Source organism: Oncorhynchus mykiss, chromosome 11 (genome assembly GCF_057628025.1).
Source record: "Oncorhynchus mykiss isolate SJ-2025 chromosome 11, ASM5762802v1, whole genome shotgun sequence".
NCBI lineage: Eukaryota > Metazoa > Chordata > Actinopteri > Salmoniformes > Salmonidae > Oncorhynchus > Oncorhynchus mykiss.
In genome coordinates, this window is record NC_143032.1 from 448,802 (window position 1) to 464,725 (window position 15,924).

Below are 15,924 nucleotides of genomic sequence, written 5' to 3' on the forward strand. Positions count from 1 at the left end.
GATATGTAAACGTTATTAAAGTGGCAGTATTTAGAATGCGTTGTATAAAGTGACTAGTGATCAATTTATTAAAGTGGCCAGTGATTGGGTCTCAATGTAGGCAGCAGCCTCTCTGAGTTAGTGATTGCTGTTAAGCAGTCTGATGGCCTTGAGATAAATCAAATCAAATCAAATTTTATTTGTCACATACACATGGTTAGCAGATGTTAATGCGAGTGTAGCGAAATGCTTGTGCTTCTAGTTCCGACAATGCAGTAATAACCAACAAGTAATCTAACTAACAATTCCAAAACTACTGTCTTGTACACAGTGTAAGGGGATAAAGAATATGTACATAAGGATATATGAATGAGTGATGGTACAGAGCAGCATAGGCAAGATACAGTAGATGGTATCGAGTACAGTATGTACAAATGAGATGAGTATGTAAACAAAGTGGCATAGTTTAAAGTGGCTAGTGATACATGTATTACATAAGGATACAGTCGATGATATAGAGTACAGTATATACGTATGCATATGAGATGAATAATGTAGGGTAAGTAACATTATATAAGGTAGCATTGTTTAAAGTGGCTAGTGATATATTTACATCATTTCCCATCAATTCCCATTATTAAAGTGGCTGGAGTTGAGTCAGTGTCAGTGTGTTGGCAGCAGCCACTCAATGTTAGTGGTGGCTGTTTAACAGTCTGATGGCCTTGAGATAGAAGCTGTTTTTCAGTCTCTCGGTCCCAGCTTTGATGCAGGGGTGAACAGGCAGTGGCTCGGGTGGTTGATGTCCTTGATGATCTTTATGGCCTTCCTGTGACATCGGGTGGTGTAGGTGTCCTGGAGGGCAGGTAGTTTGCCCCCGGTGATGCGTTGTGCAGACCTCACCACCCTCTGGAGAGCCTTACGGTTGAGGGCGGAGCAGTTGCCGTACCAGGCGGTGATACAGCCCGCCAGGATGCTCTCGATTGTGCATCTGTAGAAGTTTGTGAGTGCTTTTGGTGACAAGCCGAATTTCTTCAGCCTCCTGAGGTTGAAGAGGCGCTGCTGCGCCTTCTTCACAATGCTGTCTGTGTGAGTGGACCAATTCAGTTTGTCTGTGATGTGTATGCCGAGGAACTTAAAACTTGCTACCCTCTCCACTACTGTTCCATCGATGTGGATAGGGGGGTGTTCCCTCTGCTGTTTCCTGAAGTCCACAATCATCTCCTTAGTTTTGTTGACATTGAGTGTGAGGTTATTTTCCTGACACCACACTCCGAGGGCCCTCACCTCCTCCCTGTAGGCCGTCTCGTCGTTGTTGGTAATCAAGCCTACCACTGTTGTGTCGTCCGCAAACTTGATGATTGAGTTGGAGGCGTGCGTGGCCACGCAGTCGTGGGTGAACAGGGAGTACAGGAGAGGGCTCAGAACGCACCCTTGTGGGGCCCCAGTGTTGAGGATCAGCGGGGAGGAGATGTTGTTGCCTACCCTCACCACCTGGGGGCGGCCCGTCAGGAAGTCCAGTACCCAGTTGCACAGGGCGGGGTCGAGACCCAGGGTCTCGAGCTTGATGACGAGCTTGGAGGGTACTATGGTGTTGAATGCCGAGCTGTAGTCAATGAACAGCATTCTCACATAGGTATTCCTCTTGTCCAGATGGGTTAGGGCGGTGTGCAGTGTGGTTGAGATTGCATCGTCTGTGGACCTATTTGGGCGGTAAGCAAATTGGAGTGGGTCTAGGGTGTCAGGTAGGGTGGAGGTGATATGGTCCTTGACTAGTCTCTCAAAGCACTTCATGATGACGGAAGTGAGTGCTACGGGGCGGTAGTCGTTTAGCTCAGTTACCTTAGCTTTCTTGGGAACAGGAACAATGGTGGCCCTCTTGAAGCATGTGGGAACAGCAGACTGGTATAGGGATTGATTGAATATGTCCGTAAACACACCGGCCAGCTGGTCCGCGCATGCTCTGAGGGCGCGGCTGGGGATGCCGTCTGGGCCTGCAGCCTTGCGAGGGTTAACACGTTTAAATGTCTTACTCACCTCGGCTGCAGTGAAGGAGAGACCGCATGTTTTCGTTGCAGGCCGTGTCAGTGGCACTGTATTGTCCTCAAAGCGGGCAAAAAAGTTATTTAGTCTGCCTGGGAGCAGGACATCCTGGTCCGTGACTGGGCTGGATTTCTTCCTGTAGTCCGTGATTGACTGTAGACCCTGCCACATGCCTCTTGTGTCTGAGCCGTTGAATTGAGATTCTACTTTGTCTCTGTACTGACGCTTAGCTTGTTTGATAGCCTTGCGGAGGGAATAGCTGCACTGTTTGTATTCGGTCATGTTACCAGACACCTTGCCCTGATTAAAAGCAGTGGTTCGCGCTTTCAGTTTCACGCGAATGCTGCCATCAATCCACGGTTTCTGGTTAGGGAATGTTTTAATCGTTGCTATGGGAACGACATCTTCAACGCACGTTCTAATGAACTCACACACCGAATCAGCGTATTCGTCAATGTTGTTGTCTGACGCAATACGAAACATGTCCCAGTCCACGTGGTGGAAGCAGTCTTGGAGTGTGGAGTCAGCTTGGTCGGACCAGCGTTGGACAGACCTCAGCGTGGGAGCCTCTTGTTTTAGTTTCTGTCTGTAGGCAGGGATCAACAAAATGGAGTCGTGGTCAGCTTTTCCGAAAGGGGGGCGGGGCAGGGCCTTATATGCGTCGCGGAAGTTAGAGTAACAATGATCCAAGGTCTTTCCACCCCTGGTTGCGCAATCGATATGCTGATCAAATTTAGGGAGTCTTGTTTTCAGATTAGCCTTGTTAAAATCCCCAGCTACAATGAATGCAGCCTCCGGATGAATGGTTTCCAGTTTGCAAAGAGTTAAATAAAGTTCGTTCAGAGCCATCGATGTGTCTGCTTGGGGGGGGATATATACGGCTGTGATTATAATCGAAGAGAATTCTCTTGGTAGATAATGCGGTCTACATTTGATTGTGAGGAATTCTAAATCAGGTGAACAGAAGGATTTGAGTTCCTGTATGTTTCTTTCATCACACCATGTCACGTTAGTCATAAGGCATACGCCCCCGCCCCTCTTCTTACCAGAAAGTTGTTTGTTTCTGTCTGCGCGATGTGTGGAGAAACCCGTTGGCTGCACCGCTTCGGATAGAGTCTCTCCAGTGAGCCACGTTTCCGTGAAGCAAAGAACGTTACAGTCTCTGATGTCCCTCTGGAATGCTACCCTTGCTCGGATTTCATCAACCTTGTTGTCAAGAGACTGGACATTGGCAAGAAGAATGCTAGGGAGTGGTGCACGGTGTGCCCGTCTCCGGAGTCTGACCAGAAGACCGCCTCGTTTCCCTCTTTTTCGGAGTTGTTTTTTTTTGGGGTCGCTGCATGGAATCCACTCAGTTGTCCTGTTTGTAAGGCAGAACACAGGATCCGCGTTGCGAAAAACATATTCTTGGTAGTACTGATGGTGAGTTGATGCTGATCTTATATTCAGTAGTTCTTCTCGACTGTATGTAATGAAACCTAAGATGACCTGGGGTACTAATGTAAGAAATAACACGTAAAAAAACAAAAAACTGCATAGTTTCCTAGGAACGCGAAGCGAGGCGGCCATCTCTGTCGGCGCCGGAAGCTGTATTTCAGTCACTCGGTCTCAGCTTTGATGCACCTGGACTGACCTCGCAGCGGTTGATGTCCTTGATGATATTTTTGGCCCTCCTGTGACATCGGGGGCAGGTAGTTTGCCCCCAGTGATGTATTGTGCAGACTGCACCACTCTGGAGAGCCTTGCGGTTGAGGGCAGTGCATGGCCACACAGTCGTGGGTGAACAGGGAGTACAGGAGGGGGCTGAGCACGCCCCCTTGTGGGGCCCCAGTGTTGAGGGTCAGCGAAGTGGAGATGTTGTTTCCTACCTTCACCACCTGGGAGCGGCCCGTCGGAAAGTCCAGGACCCAATTGCACAGGACGGCGTTGAGACCCAGGGCCTCAAGCTTGAAGATGAGATATTCAACAGATTTGTCCGCTCCGGGACTCGATCCAGCAACCTTTCGGTTACTGTCCAAACGCTCTAATCACTAGGCTACCTGCCGCCCCAATAACTTCTATTATATCTGTATCTAGTACTATTTCTACTATATCTAGTACTACTATATCTAGTACTGTATCTGTATGTGATTTTCTGGATTTTTGTTTTAGATTCCGTCTCTCACAGTTGAAGTGTAAACATTACAGACCTCTACATGCTTTGTAAGTGGGAAACTGCAAAATCGTCAGTGTATCAAATACTTGTTCTCCCCACTGTATGTAATATGTATGTAATATAAAATAAAATAAAATGTTAGTTGTCACATGCGCCGAATACAACAGGGATTACAGTGAAATACTTACAAGCCCTTAACCAACAATGCAGTTTTAAGAAAAATACAAAAATAAGAAATAAAAGTAACAAATAATTAGAGAGCAGCAGTAAAATAACAATAGCGAGACTATATACATGGGTACCGGTACAGAGTCATTGTGTGGGGGCACCGGTTAGTCGAGGTAATTGAGGTAATATATACATGTGGGTAGAGTTATTAAAGTTAATTATCCATAGATAATAATAGAGATAACAGCAGCGTAAAAGGGGGGGGGGGGGCAATACAAGTAGTCTGGGTAGCCATTTGATTAGATGTTCAGGAGTCTTATGGCTTGGGGGTAGAATCTGTTTAGAAGTCTCTTGGACCAAGACTTGACGCTCCGGTACCGCTTGCCGTGCGGTAGCAGAGAGAACAGTCTATGACTAGGGTGGCTGGAGTCTTTGACCATTTTTAGGGCCTTCTTCTGACACCGCCTGGTTTCGAGGTCCTGGATGGCAGGCAGCTTGGCCCTAGTGATGTACTGGGCCGTACGCATTACCCTCTGAACTGCCTTGCGGTCGGAGGCCGAGCAGTTGTCATACCAGGTAGTGATGCAACCAGTCAGGAGAATCTCGATGGTGCAGCTCTTGAACCTTTTGTGGATCTGAGGACCATGCAAAATCTTTTTAGTCTCCTGAGAGGGAATAGGTTTTGTCGTCCCCTCTTCATGACTGTCTTTGTGTGCTTGGACTTTGTTTGTTTGTTGGTGATGTGGACAATGCTTTCCAATGTTTGGGGATCTCAGACGATACGAAAGAGAGTTTGAACAGGCTAGTAATAGGGGTTGCAACAATTTCAACAGATCATTTTAGAAAGAGAGGGTCCATGTTGTCTAGCCCGGCTGATTTGTAGGGATCCAGATTTTGCAGTTCTTTCAGAACATCAGCTGTCTGGATTTGGGTGAAAGAGAAGCGGGAGGAGGGGGGGTTGTGCAAGTTGCCGCAGGGGGTGCTGAGATGTTGGCCAGGGTAGGGGTAGCCAGGTGGAAAGCATAGCCAGTCGTGGAAAAATGCTTATTGAAATTATCGATTATCGTTGATTCATCAGTGGTAACAGTGTTTCCTATCCTCAGTGCAGTGGGCAGCTGGGAGGAGGTGCTCTTATTCTCCATGGACTTCAAAGTGCCCCAAAACCTTTTGGAATTAGTGCTACAGGATGCGAATTTCTGTTTGAAAAAGCAAGCCTTAGCTTTCCTAACTGACTGAGTATATTGGTTCCTAACTTCCCTGAAAAGTTGCACGGTGGCTATTCGATGCTAATGCAGAACGCCACAGGATGTTTTGTGCTGGTCAAGGGCAGTCAAATCTGGGGTGAACCAAGGGCTATATCTGTTCTTAGTTATACATTTTTTGAACGGGGCATGCTTATTTAAGATGGAGAGGAAAGCACTTTTGAAGAGCAACCAGGCATTCCAGGATACCCGGGCCAGGTCGATTAGAAAGGCCTGCTCGGTGAAGTGTTTTAGGGAGCGTTTTGACAGTGATGAGGGGTGGTAGTTTGACCGTATACCCATTATGCACGCACGCAATGAAGCAGTGATCGCTGACATCCTGGTTGAAGACAGCAGAGGTGTATTTAGAGGGTAGGTTGGTCAGGAATATCTAAGAGAGTGCCCATGGTTACGGATTTAGGGTTGTACCTGGTAGGTTCCTTGATGATTTGTTGAGATTGAGGGCATCTAGCTTAGATTGTAGGATGACCGGGGTGTTAAGCATGTCCCAGTTTAGGTCACCTAACAGTACAAACTCTGAAGATAGATGGGGGGCGATCGATTCACATATGGTGTCCAGGGCACAACTGGGGGCCGCGGGGGTCTATAACAAGAGGCAACGGTGAAAGACTTGTTTCTGGAAAGGTGGATTTTAAAAGTAGAAGCTCAAACTGTTTGGGCACAGACCTGGATAGTATGACAGAACTCTGCGTGTTATCTCTGCAGTAGATTGCAACTCCGCTCCCTTTGGCAGTTCTATCTGGCAAGCCTTAGTGCTGCTGGATAGTAAGGTATGGTTAGTTTACATTAGTGGGTGTAATGTATGGTTAGTTTAGATTAGAAGTTATAATGTATGGTTAGATTAGAGATGGTAAAATATGGTTAGATTAGAGGTTGTAATGTATGGTTAGTTTATATAAGAGGTTGTAATGTATGGTTAGTTTAGATTAGAGGTTGTAAATTATGATAGATTTGAGATTGTAATTTATGGTTAGTTTAGATTAGAGGTTGTAATGTATAGTTAGTTTAGATTAGAGGTTGTAAAATATGGTTAGTTTAGATTAGAGGTTATAATGTATGGTTAGATTAGAGGTTGTAATCTATGGTTAGATTAGAGATTGTAATGTATGGTTAGATTAGATGTTGTAATGTATGGTTAGATTAGAGGTTGTAAAATATGGTTAGTTTAGATTAGAGGTTATAATGTATGGTTAGATTAGATGTTGTAATGTATGGTTAGATTAGAGGTTGTAAAATATGGTTAGTTTATATAAGAGCTATAATGTATGGTTAGATTAGAGGTTGAAATGTATGATTAGTTTAGATTAGAAATTGTAAATTATTGTTAGTTTAAATTAGAGTTTGTAATGCATGGTTAGATTAGATGTTGTAATGTATGGTTAGATTAGATGATGTAATGTATGGCTAGTTTAGATTAGAGGTTGTAATGTATGGTTAGATGTTGTAATGTATGGTTAGATGTTGTAATGTATGGGTAGTTTAGATTAGAGGTTGTAATGTATGGTTAGATTAGAGGTTGTAATTTAAATTAAATTAGAGGTTGTAATTTATGATTAGTTTAGATTAGAGTTTATAATGTATGGTTAGATTAGAGTTTATAATGTATGGTTAGATTAGAGGTTGTAATGTATGGTTAGATTAGAGGTTGTAATGTATGGTTAGATTAGAGGTTGTAATTTAAATTAAATTAGAGGTTGTAATTTATGATTAGTTTAGATTAGAGTTTATAATGTATGGTTAGATTAGAGTTTATAATGTATGGTTAGATTAGAGGTTGTAATGTATGGTTAGATTAGAGGTTGTAATGTATGGTTAGATTAGAGGTTGTAATTTAAATTAAATTAGAGGTTGTAATTTATGATTAGTTTAGATTAGAGTTTATAATGTATGGTTAGATTAGATGTTGTAATGTATGGTTAGATTAGTGGTTGTAATTGATGGTTAGTTTAAATTAGAAATTGTAATGTAAGGTTAGATTAGAGGTTATAATTTATGGTTAGTTTATATTACAATTTGTAATATATGGTTAGTTTAGATTAGATGCTGTAATTTATGGTTAGTTTACATTAGAGGTTGTAATGTATGGTTAGTTTAGATTAGAAAGTGTAATGTAAAGTTAGATTAGAGGTTATAATTTATGGTTAGTTTATATTACAATTTGTAATATATGGTTAGTTTAGATTAGATGCTGTAATTTATGGTTAGTTTACATTAGAGGTTGTAATGTATGGTTAGTTTAGATTAGAAATTGTAATGTAAAGTTAGATTAGAGGTTATAATTTATGGTTAGTTTATATTACAATTTGTAATATATGGTTAGTTTAGATGCTGTAATTTATGGTTAGTTTACATTAGAGGTTGTAATGTATGGTTAGTTTAGATTAGAGGTTGTAATGTATGGTTAGTTTAGGTTGTCATGGTTACTTGATGTAGGCCTCTGTGCTGCTGGGGCCTTTGAGCTGGTCTTCCATCAGGTAGGTGTTGTGGGAAGAGCTGATAAAGTAGTGGTTGATTGGCTGGCTCATATCCTGGAACACCTTCTTGTGGGCGGGGTTGAAGATAGACCCCTCCTCCTGTTGCAGGTACATCAGGAAGCCATCTTTGGTCATGTGATTCATATGCTTTGCTGGTGGAGGGAATGTGGGGGGGCAGAATGAATTAGGGGATTGGGGATAGAGTGGCCGTGTGGAGTAGGCCTACCAGATATATATAATTTAGTTTATAAAGGAAAAGTGCGACAGAAATATTAAAGGTTGGACTATTTTAGCACATTCCTAGAACACCATAAAATTGTATTTTGTCATCCCATACTGCATCCGTCATCCAGCTCATATTGAGTCAGTGTCAGAGCAGCTCTCACCCGAGTGATCCAGCTCATATTGAGTCAGTGTCAGAGCAGCTCTCACCTGAGTCATCCAGCTCATATTGAGTCAGTGTCAGAGCAGCTCTCACCTGAGTCATCCAGCTCATATTGAGTCAGTGTCAGAGCAGCTCTCACCTGAGTCATCCAGCTCATATTGAGTCAGTGTCAGAGCAGCTCTCACCTGAGTCATCCAGCTCATATTGAGTCAGTGTCAGAGCAGCTCTCACCCGAGTGATCCAGCTCATATTGAGTCAGTGCCAGAGTATTTAATCATTCCCAACTTCCAATTGGCTCATTCATCCCTCTCCTCTCCCATGTAACTATTCCTCAGGTTGTTGCTGTAAATTAGAATGTGTTCTCAGTCAACTTACCTGGTAAAATAATGGTAAAATAAAAAAAACAGAGCATCTCTCACCTGAGTCATCCAGCTCGTATTTCTCTATGAGTCTTAAGGCGTCCTCCAAGGTGGCCACCTCACGCTGCTCATTCAGCAGGAAGTTGAGCAGATCCTGGGCGCTCATCTGCCCCCCTGTGGCGGCGTGCTTCTCGTAGATCACATCGATCTCCTCCCGGTGAGTCAACAGGTCATAGAAGTGTTTGATTTCAGAACCCTCCAGGGTGCCAGAGTTTGACGTGTCACATTTCTACAGGACAAGATCATTTACTTTACTACATTGACTTCCTCCTCAGATGACATGAAATGCTTTGAGACCTGGCAGAACCTTAAATGAAACTGATATTTATACAGGAACATGAAATAACTGCATTAAGAACTATCATGCCTCTACAGTTGTAATCTTCTATAACAACCTCATTGTTAGTCATTAACAACCTCATTGTAAGTCATTAACAACCTCATTGTAAGTCATTAACAACCTCATTGTAAGCTTCTATAGCAACCTCATTGTAAGTCATTAACAACCTCATTGTAAGCTTCTATAGCAACCTCATTGTAAGTCATTAACAACCTAATGTTTAGTCATTAACAACCTCATTTTTAGTCATTAAGAACCTCATTGTAAGCTTCTATATCAAACTCATTGTAAGTCATTCACAACCTCATTGTAAGTCCATCACAACCTCATTGTAAGTCATTAACAACCTCACTGTAAGTAATTAACAACATCATTGTAAGTCATTCACAACCTCATTGTAAGTCATTCACAACCTCATTGTAAGTCATTAACAACCTCATTGTAAGTAATTAACAACATCATTGTAAGTCCATCACAACCTCATTGTAAGTCATTAACAGCCTTATTGTAAATCCATCAACAGATATCCACTCACTGTAAACAGCAATTTAGCGTAGGTCTCGTCCACCTCGATGTTGATCTGGCGGAGGAAGTGTTTCAGCTCCTTCAGAGTCATCATGTTGTCCTTGTTCTTGTCTGCTTTCCTCATACAGTTGAAGATCCAGCTTTAATACCTCCAGATGGAAGGACCAAACACTGAACAGAGATTAACCTTTGACCTAAGCACATTATAGATGAGAATACACTTTACTGCATAGGCTGAACAAATAATTTCAGATGTGTTACTCTAAGTATCTAAACAACGTATTAGTTGTGATTTTCAAAGCAAGCAGCTTAACGAAAGAGGATACTGCTCGCTCGTCTGCTGGCGGTTGAGTTTCTTCATGTTAGAGATGATCTTCTCCAGACCATTGACCCACTGCCGAGCCTCCTCCACCGAGGTCGCCACCAGGTCCAGGTTCCTCCTGCGGCCCTTAAAGAAGATGGAGAAACAGCGGTCCTCAACGTGGGCCTCTGTGTGCTTCTGAAGACCCTCCGACTGACGGCCCTTACGCACAGAATCTACATCATCAATGGAAACTGAAAGGGGAGACAAGAGGGGGAGTACATGTTATTTTTTACTTAGCAGACAATCTTATCCAGTGCCACTCACAGGAGCAATTATGGTTAAGTGCCTTGAAGGCTCGGAGATTCAAACCTTTTGGACCAATGCTCTACCTGAGCATTTGATAGTTCCTTGGTTAAAACCAAAGAGCCTCAAGATCCAGGCGAGAGAAAACCATGTGATGACATGGCTGTCACCAGAGCCTGTCCCAATCATGGCTTTATCGCATCTACCCCAGACAGAAACATATAGGAGAGGGTGGGTTTGATAGGACAGGGTGACAGAGGAGGGTAGGCAGGGTGTGCCAGGCCCTCTTCCACCCATCTATCTACAGGAAAACACTGTGTTTCAATGTGACGGTGGACATCTAAGGCTTTCTGCCACTCACAGCACCCAACAGTGCAAAAGATAAAAACTCACACAAACCTACAGCAGATAAAAACATGTCTGTCTATCTAGTGCGTCCCTGCCCCCTATCTAACTACACACTTCCTTCCTTAACGGTCTCTAGTTTATGTGAGAAGCAGCTCCTTCCTACACACCCTGACAGACCTAGTCCCTAGTGTCTACTGTACTCTACACTGTACTCTACACTCTTATCCGACTGTTGTTTACTAAATACTTGATTTGGCCAACCAGACACATTCCATGGATTTTTGGTTTGGGTAACAATGTGGTAAACAGATCACTTCCAAGCCAACGTGAACTCACTTAACTGCCTTGCTGCACAGTTGAACTCTCTGAGGTTGCTCTGAAATATGAATAGGGCCTGCACAGTGTGACTTAATGTGCATTTACATGGTGTTTTTCTCTCTGTCACAACATAACATAGTAAGGGGACCAGCTATGCAGCAGTAGTAGTAGTAGTAGTAGTAGTTGTAGCAGTAATAGTAGTAGTAGTAGTAGTTGAAGCAGTAGCAGTAGTAGTAGCAGCGGTAGTAGTTGTAGTATCAGTAGTAGTATCAGTAGTATTATTAGCATTAGCTGTGGTACAGCAGTAGTGACAGTAGCAATAGCAGTAGTTGTAGTAGCAGAAGTAATAGTAGTAACAGTATTAGTAGTAGCAGGCAACAGTAGTAACAGTAGAAGTAGTAGTGGTAGTAGTGGCAGTAGTGTCAGCAGCAACAGGTGTAGTAGTAGTAGCCGTAGTAATAGTCACAGTAGTTGTAGCAGTAGTAGCAGTAATAGCAGCAGTAGTAGCAGTATTAGTATTAGCAGTAGTAGTAGCAGTATTAGTAGTAGATGTAGTAGTAGTAGCAGAAGTTGTGGCAGTAGTAGTAGTAGTAGTAGTAGTGGCAGGAGTAGTAGTAGTACTAATAGCAGTAGTGTCAGCAGCAGCAGCAGTAGTAGCAGCAGCAGTAGTAGTAGCAGTAGTAGTAGCAGGAGTAGTAGTAGTAGTAGTAGCAGGATTAGTAGTAGCAGAAGCAGCAGTAGTAGCAGTAGTAGTAGTAGTAGTAGCAGGAGTAGTAGTAGTAGTAGCAATTGTAGTAGCAGAAGCAGTAACAGTAGCAGTAACAGCAGTAGTATCAGTAGCAGCAGCAGTCGTAGTAGTAATAAGAGTAGTAGCAGTAGTAGCAGGAGCAGTAGTAGTAGCAGTAGCAGTAGTACTACTAGCAGGAGAAGTAGCAGTAATATTAGTAGTAGTAGTAGCAGAAGTGGTAGTAGTAGAGGCAGAAGTAGTGTAATCAGTAGTAGCAGTAGTAGTGGTAGTAGTAGCAGCAGTAGTATAGCAATGGTAGCAGTAGTAGTAGTAGTAGCAGTAGCAGTAGTAGTAGCAGTAGCACTAGTAGTAGTGGAAGCAGTAGTAGTAGTCGTAGTAGTATTAATAGTAGCAGTAGTGGAAGTGGTAGCAAGCATTTCGCTACACTCGCATTAACATCTGCTAACCATGTGTATGTGACAAATAAAATTTGATTTGATTTGATTTAGCAGTAGGAGTAGTAGCAGTGGTAGTAGTAGTAGTAGCAGGTGTGGTAGTAGTAGAAGTAGCAGCAGCAGTAGCAGTAGTAGTAGGAGTAGAAGTAGTAGCAGTTGGAGTAGTAGTAGTAGTAGTAGTAGTAGTAGTAGTAGTAGTAGTAGTAGAATCAGTAGTAGTAGTTGTTGTCGCAGTACTGGTAGCAGTAGTAGCAGTAGCAGTAGAATCAGTAGTAGTAGTTGTTGTAGCAGTAGCAGTAGTAGTAGTATTAGTAGCAGCAGTAGTAGTAGTAGTAGCAGCAGTAGCAGTAGAATCAGTAGCAGTAGTTGTTGTAGCAGTATCAGTAGCAGTACTAGTAGCAGTAGTAGTAGTAGTAGTAGAAGTAGCAGTAGCAGTAGAATCCGTAGTAGTAGTTGTTGTAGCAGTAGCAGTACTGGTAGCAGTAGTAGTAGTAGTAGTAGTAGTAGTAGTGGTAGTAGCAGTAGAATCAGTAGTAGTTGTTGTTGTAGCAGTACTGGAAGCAGTAGTAGTAGCAGTAGTAGTAGTAGTAGTAGTGGTAGTAGCAGTAGCAGGTGTGGTAGCAGCAGAAGTAGAAGTAGTGATAGCAGAAGTAGTAGCAGTAGTAGTAGCAGTAGTAGTTGTAGTAGTAGTTGTAGCAGTAGTACTAGTAGTAGTAGTAGTAGCAGAAATAGCACTGTAGTAGTAGTAGTGGTAGTAGCAGTTGCACTAGCTGTAGTAGCAGTAGTAGAAGCAGAAGTAGTATCATCAGTAGTAGTAGTGTCAGCAGTAGTAGTAGCAGTAGTAGCAGCAGTAGTAGTAGTAGTAGTAGTAGTATTAGCAGTAGTAGTATTATTATTAGTAGCAGAAGAAGACGTAGTAGTAGTGGTAGTAGTAGTAGCAGCAGTAGTAGTAGCAAGATTAGTAGTAGTAGCTGTAGTAGTTGTAGTATCAGTAGCAGTAGCAGAAGCAGTAGTAGCGGTGATAGCAATAGTAGTAGTAGCAGTAGTAGTTGTAGCAGGAGTAGTAGTGGTAGCAGCAGTAGTAGTAGCGAGATTAGTAGTAGTAGCTGTAGTAGTTGTAGTATCAATAGCAGTAGCAGAAGTGGTAGTAGCGGTGATAGCAATAGTAGTAGTAGCAGTAGTAGTTGTAGCAGGAGTAGTAGTGGTAGGAGTAGCAGTAGAGTAGCAGTATTAGCATAAGTAGTATTAGTATTAGCAGTAGTACAGCAGAAGTAGCAGTAGTTGTAGTAGTAGTGGTAGTAGAAGTAGTTGGTGCAATATTAGCAGTAAGAGTAGCAGTAGTAGTAGCAGTAATAGTAGCAGTAGAAGTAGTGTCAGCAGCAGCAGCAGTAGTAGTAGTAGCAGTAGTAGTAGTAGTAGTAGTAGAAGCAGCAGCAGTAGTAGTAGTAGTAGTAGTAGTATCAGTAGAAGTAGTGTCAGCAGTAGTAGTAGTAGTAGTAATAGAAGCAGTAGTAGTAGTAGTATCAGTAGAAGTAGTGTCAGCAGTAGTAGTAGTAGTGGTGGTGGTAGTAGTAGCAGTAGTTGTAGCAGTAGCACCAGTAGTATTGGAAGCAGTAGTAGTACTAGTAGTAGTAGTTGAAGTATTAGTAGTAGCAGTAGCAGCAGTAGTAGTAGTAGTAGTAGTAGTAGTAGTTGTAGAAGCAGCATTAATAGTAGTAGCAATAGTAGTAGTAGTAGCACCAGTATTAGTAGTAGTAATAGCAGTAGTATTAGTAGTAGCAGTAGTAGTAGTAGTAGTGGTATTAGTAGTTGTTGTAGTAGCAGTATTTGCAGTAACAGTAGTGTCAGTAGCAGTAGTGTCAGCAGCAGTATCAAAAAAACAACTGTTTTTGCTTTGTCATTATGGGGTATTGTGATGTCATTATGGGGTATTGTGATGTCGTTATGGGGTATTGTGTGTAGATTGATGAGGGAAAAACACAATGTAATCCATTTTAGAATAAGGCTGTAACATATCAAAATGTGCAAAAAGTCAATGAGTGTGAATACTTTCCAAATGCACTGTAGCCTAAATCATTCATTTTAATTCCTTCTTAGGCTCCAGCCTGGCTGCTGACCTGTTTAGAGTGTTTATAGGCTATTTAGCCTGTTTGAAATGTCAATGTCATACATTCACCTTTTCATGTTTATTCAACTACTTTTCATTCAAATCTATATGGTTTTGTTTCAAATCTTTAAAAACTATTGGTAGGTCCAGGAAGTCACAGATTATAGATGGGTGTTGGTTAAATTGTGAATTTTCTGAATGGAGCGAATTTGGAGCTGCAGTTGTTTTTCCTGTGAGTGTGGAGAGGTTTTTAGGAAAGCACCACTCCATGAGCCATGAGCGGATATCCAACAGCTCAACTCCACTCACATGCTCTGGTGCTACACCAGTGTTTAGAACTTTTTGTTAAGTATAACTCTAAGAAATCTAAGATGTGTCAAATAAATGATATTCAGCTCTTGGCCCCAACTATGCATTTGGCTTGGCAACTTGCTAGATGTCAAGATCAAGCTTCTAGGTTATGGCAGAGACATTCAATACCCTTCTAGATCAATATCCCTGTTGCCTAAATAGTTTTTTTATAGTGCACCACAAGGCACTTCCCGTAATAGCGTATACTCCGGTATGGTACAGAAACAGTATGAACAATCGGATACAACCCTACCTGACCATACATTGATACTGGTTCACAATCTGACTATACATTGATACTGGTTTACAATCACAATCTGACCATACTAGGTGCTGGTGGAGGCAGAGGGACCTCTCACAGAATAGATGTTTGTCTCTGTGTGTCATGTTTAACTGGATAACATGATAATTTATCAGCATATGTAGAAGCCTGGGGTCTCTTTCTGCATAGGTCTACATTATGTCTGAACACAGGAACACTGAGAGGTATCAGGATGGTCAGTGTCCAGGGCCCTTATCCACAAAGCATCACAGAGCAGGAGTGATGATCTAGGATCAGTTTGGCCTTTATATCATAATGAATACGTTTATGTGGACAGGTCCTAGTCCTGGAGACTTGAGACTCACTCAGCTGACTAACTGACTGCTGGATGAACTAATACCACAGAAGTACTCAGCAGAAGATAAGCTGTTGTTTCACAGAACAGTGTCCAAGTCATCACACATTCCTTAAATACCAGATGAAATTCAGGGAGAGAAAGAGTATACTGTGTGGTCCTGACCACATTCACTCCCTTGATAATTATGAAGCCTTTCTGTGGAACAAGAACATCCAAACACTCTGTGGTGCAACCAAAGATAGGAGTGAATGGGAAAGGAAGCCAAACCATGTCTGTGTTTACTATGTTAACTTCCCCTTAGAGTTATTCTATGTTCACTATGTTAACTTCCCCTTAGAGTTATTCTGTGTCTGGTGGATGATTGACACAAGAAAAAACTAGATGTGATGAAGTGAAAATCTGAGGCCCGCACCCAACCCTAACCCACTAATATAGAACATGTGCTATAGGCTACAGTCAAAGACTGTGCAGGATTTTGTTGTTGCCTGTTATGACATCTTTCTGCTTATAATTTCCAACATTTTGGTAGGCTATTTTTAGTCAGCTTGTCTATAAGTAGATAAATGTAACTTCTCTTCTGTCATTATATGTTGCCCTAGATGACTATATAAAACCTTAACAATGTAATAGATCGATATAATTAA

The 15,924-nt window shown here is 42.3% G+C and overlaps 1 protein-coding gene across 4 annotated transcripts in view; it reads right to left on the reverse strand.

The window, feature by feature from the left end:
* Positions 1–15,924, reverse strand: part of plcd1a (phospholipase C, delta 1a) — a 65,221-nt gene that overhangs the window by 13,678 nt on the left and 35,619 nt on the right. For all 4 annotated transcript variants that reach the window (XR_016484323.1, XM_090189205.1, XM_021620007.3 and 1 more), the window contains 4 exons: positions 10,074–10,302; positions 9,758–9,887; positions 8,883–9,111; positions 8,029–8,230 (listed from right to left, as the gene is read on the reverse strand). Coding sequence is in view for 3 of the 4 variants with exons in the window: in XM_090189205.1 (XP_090045331.1) it covers positions 8,029–8,230; positions 8,883–9,111; positions 9,758–9,887; positions 10,074–10,302 (790 nt within the window). In the remaining variant the exon portion in view is untranslated. The remainder of the gene's footprint in view (positions 1–8,028; positions 8,231–8,882; positions 9,112–9,757; positions 9,888–10,073; positions 10,303–15,924) is intronic.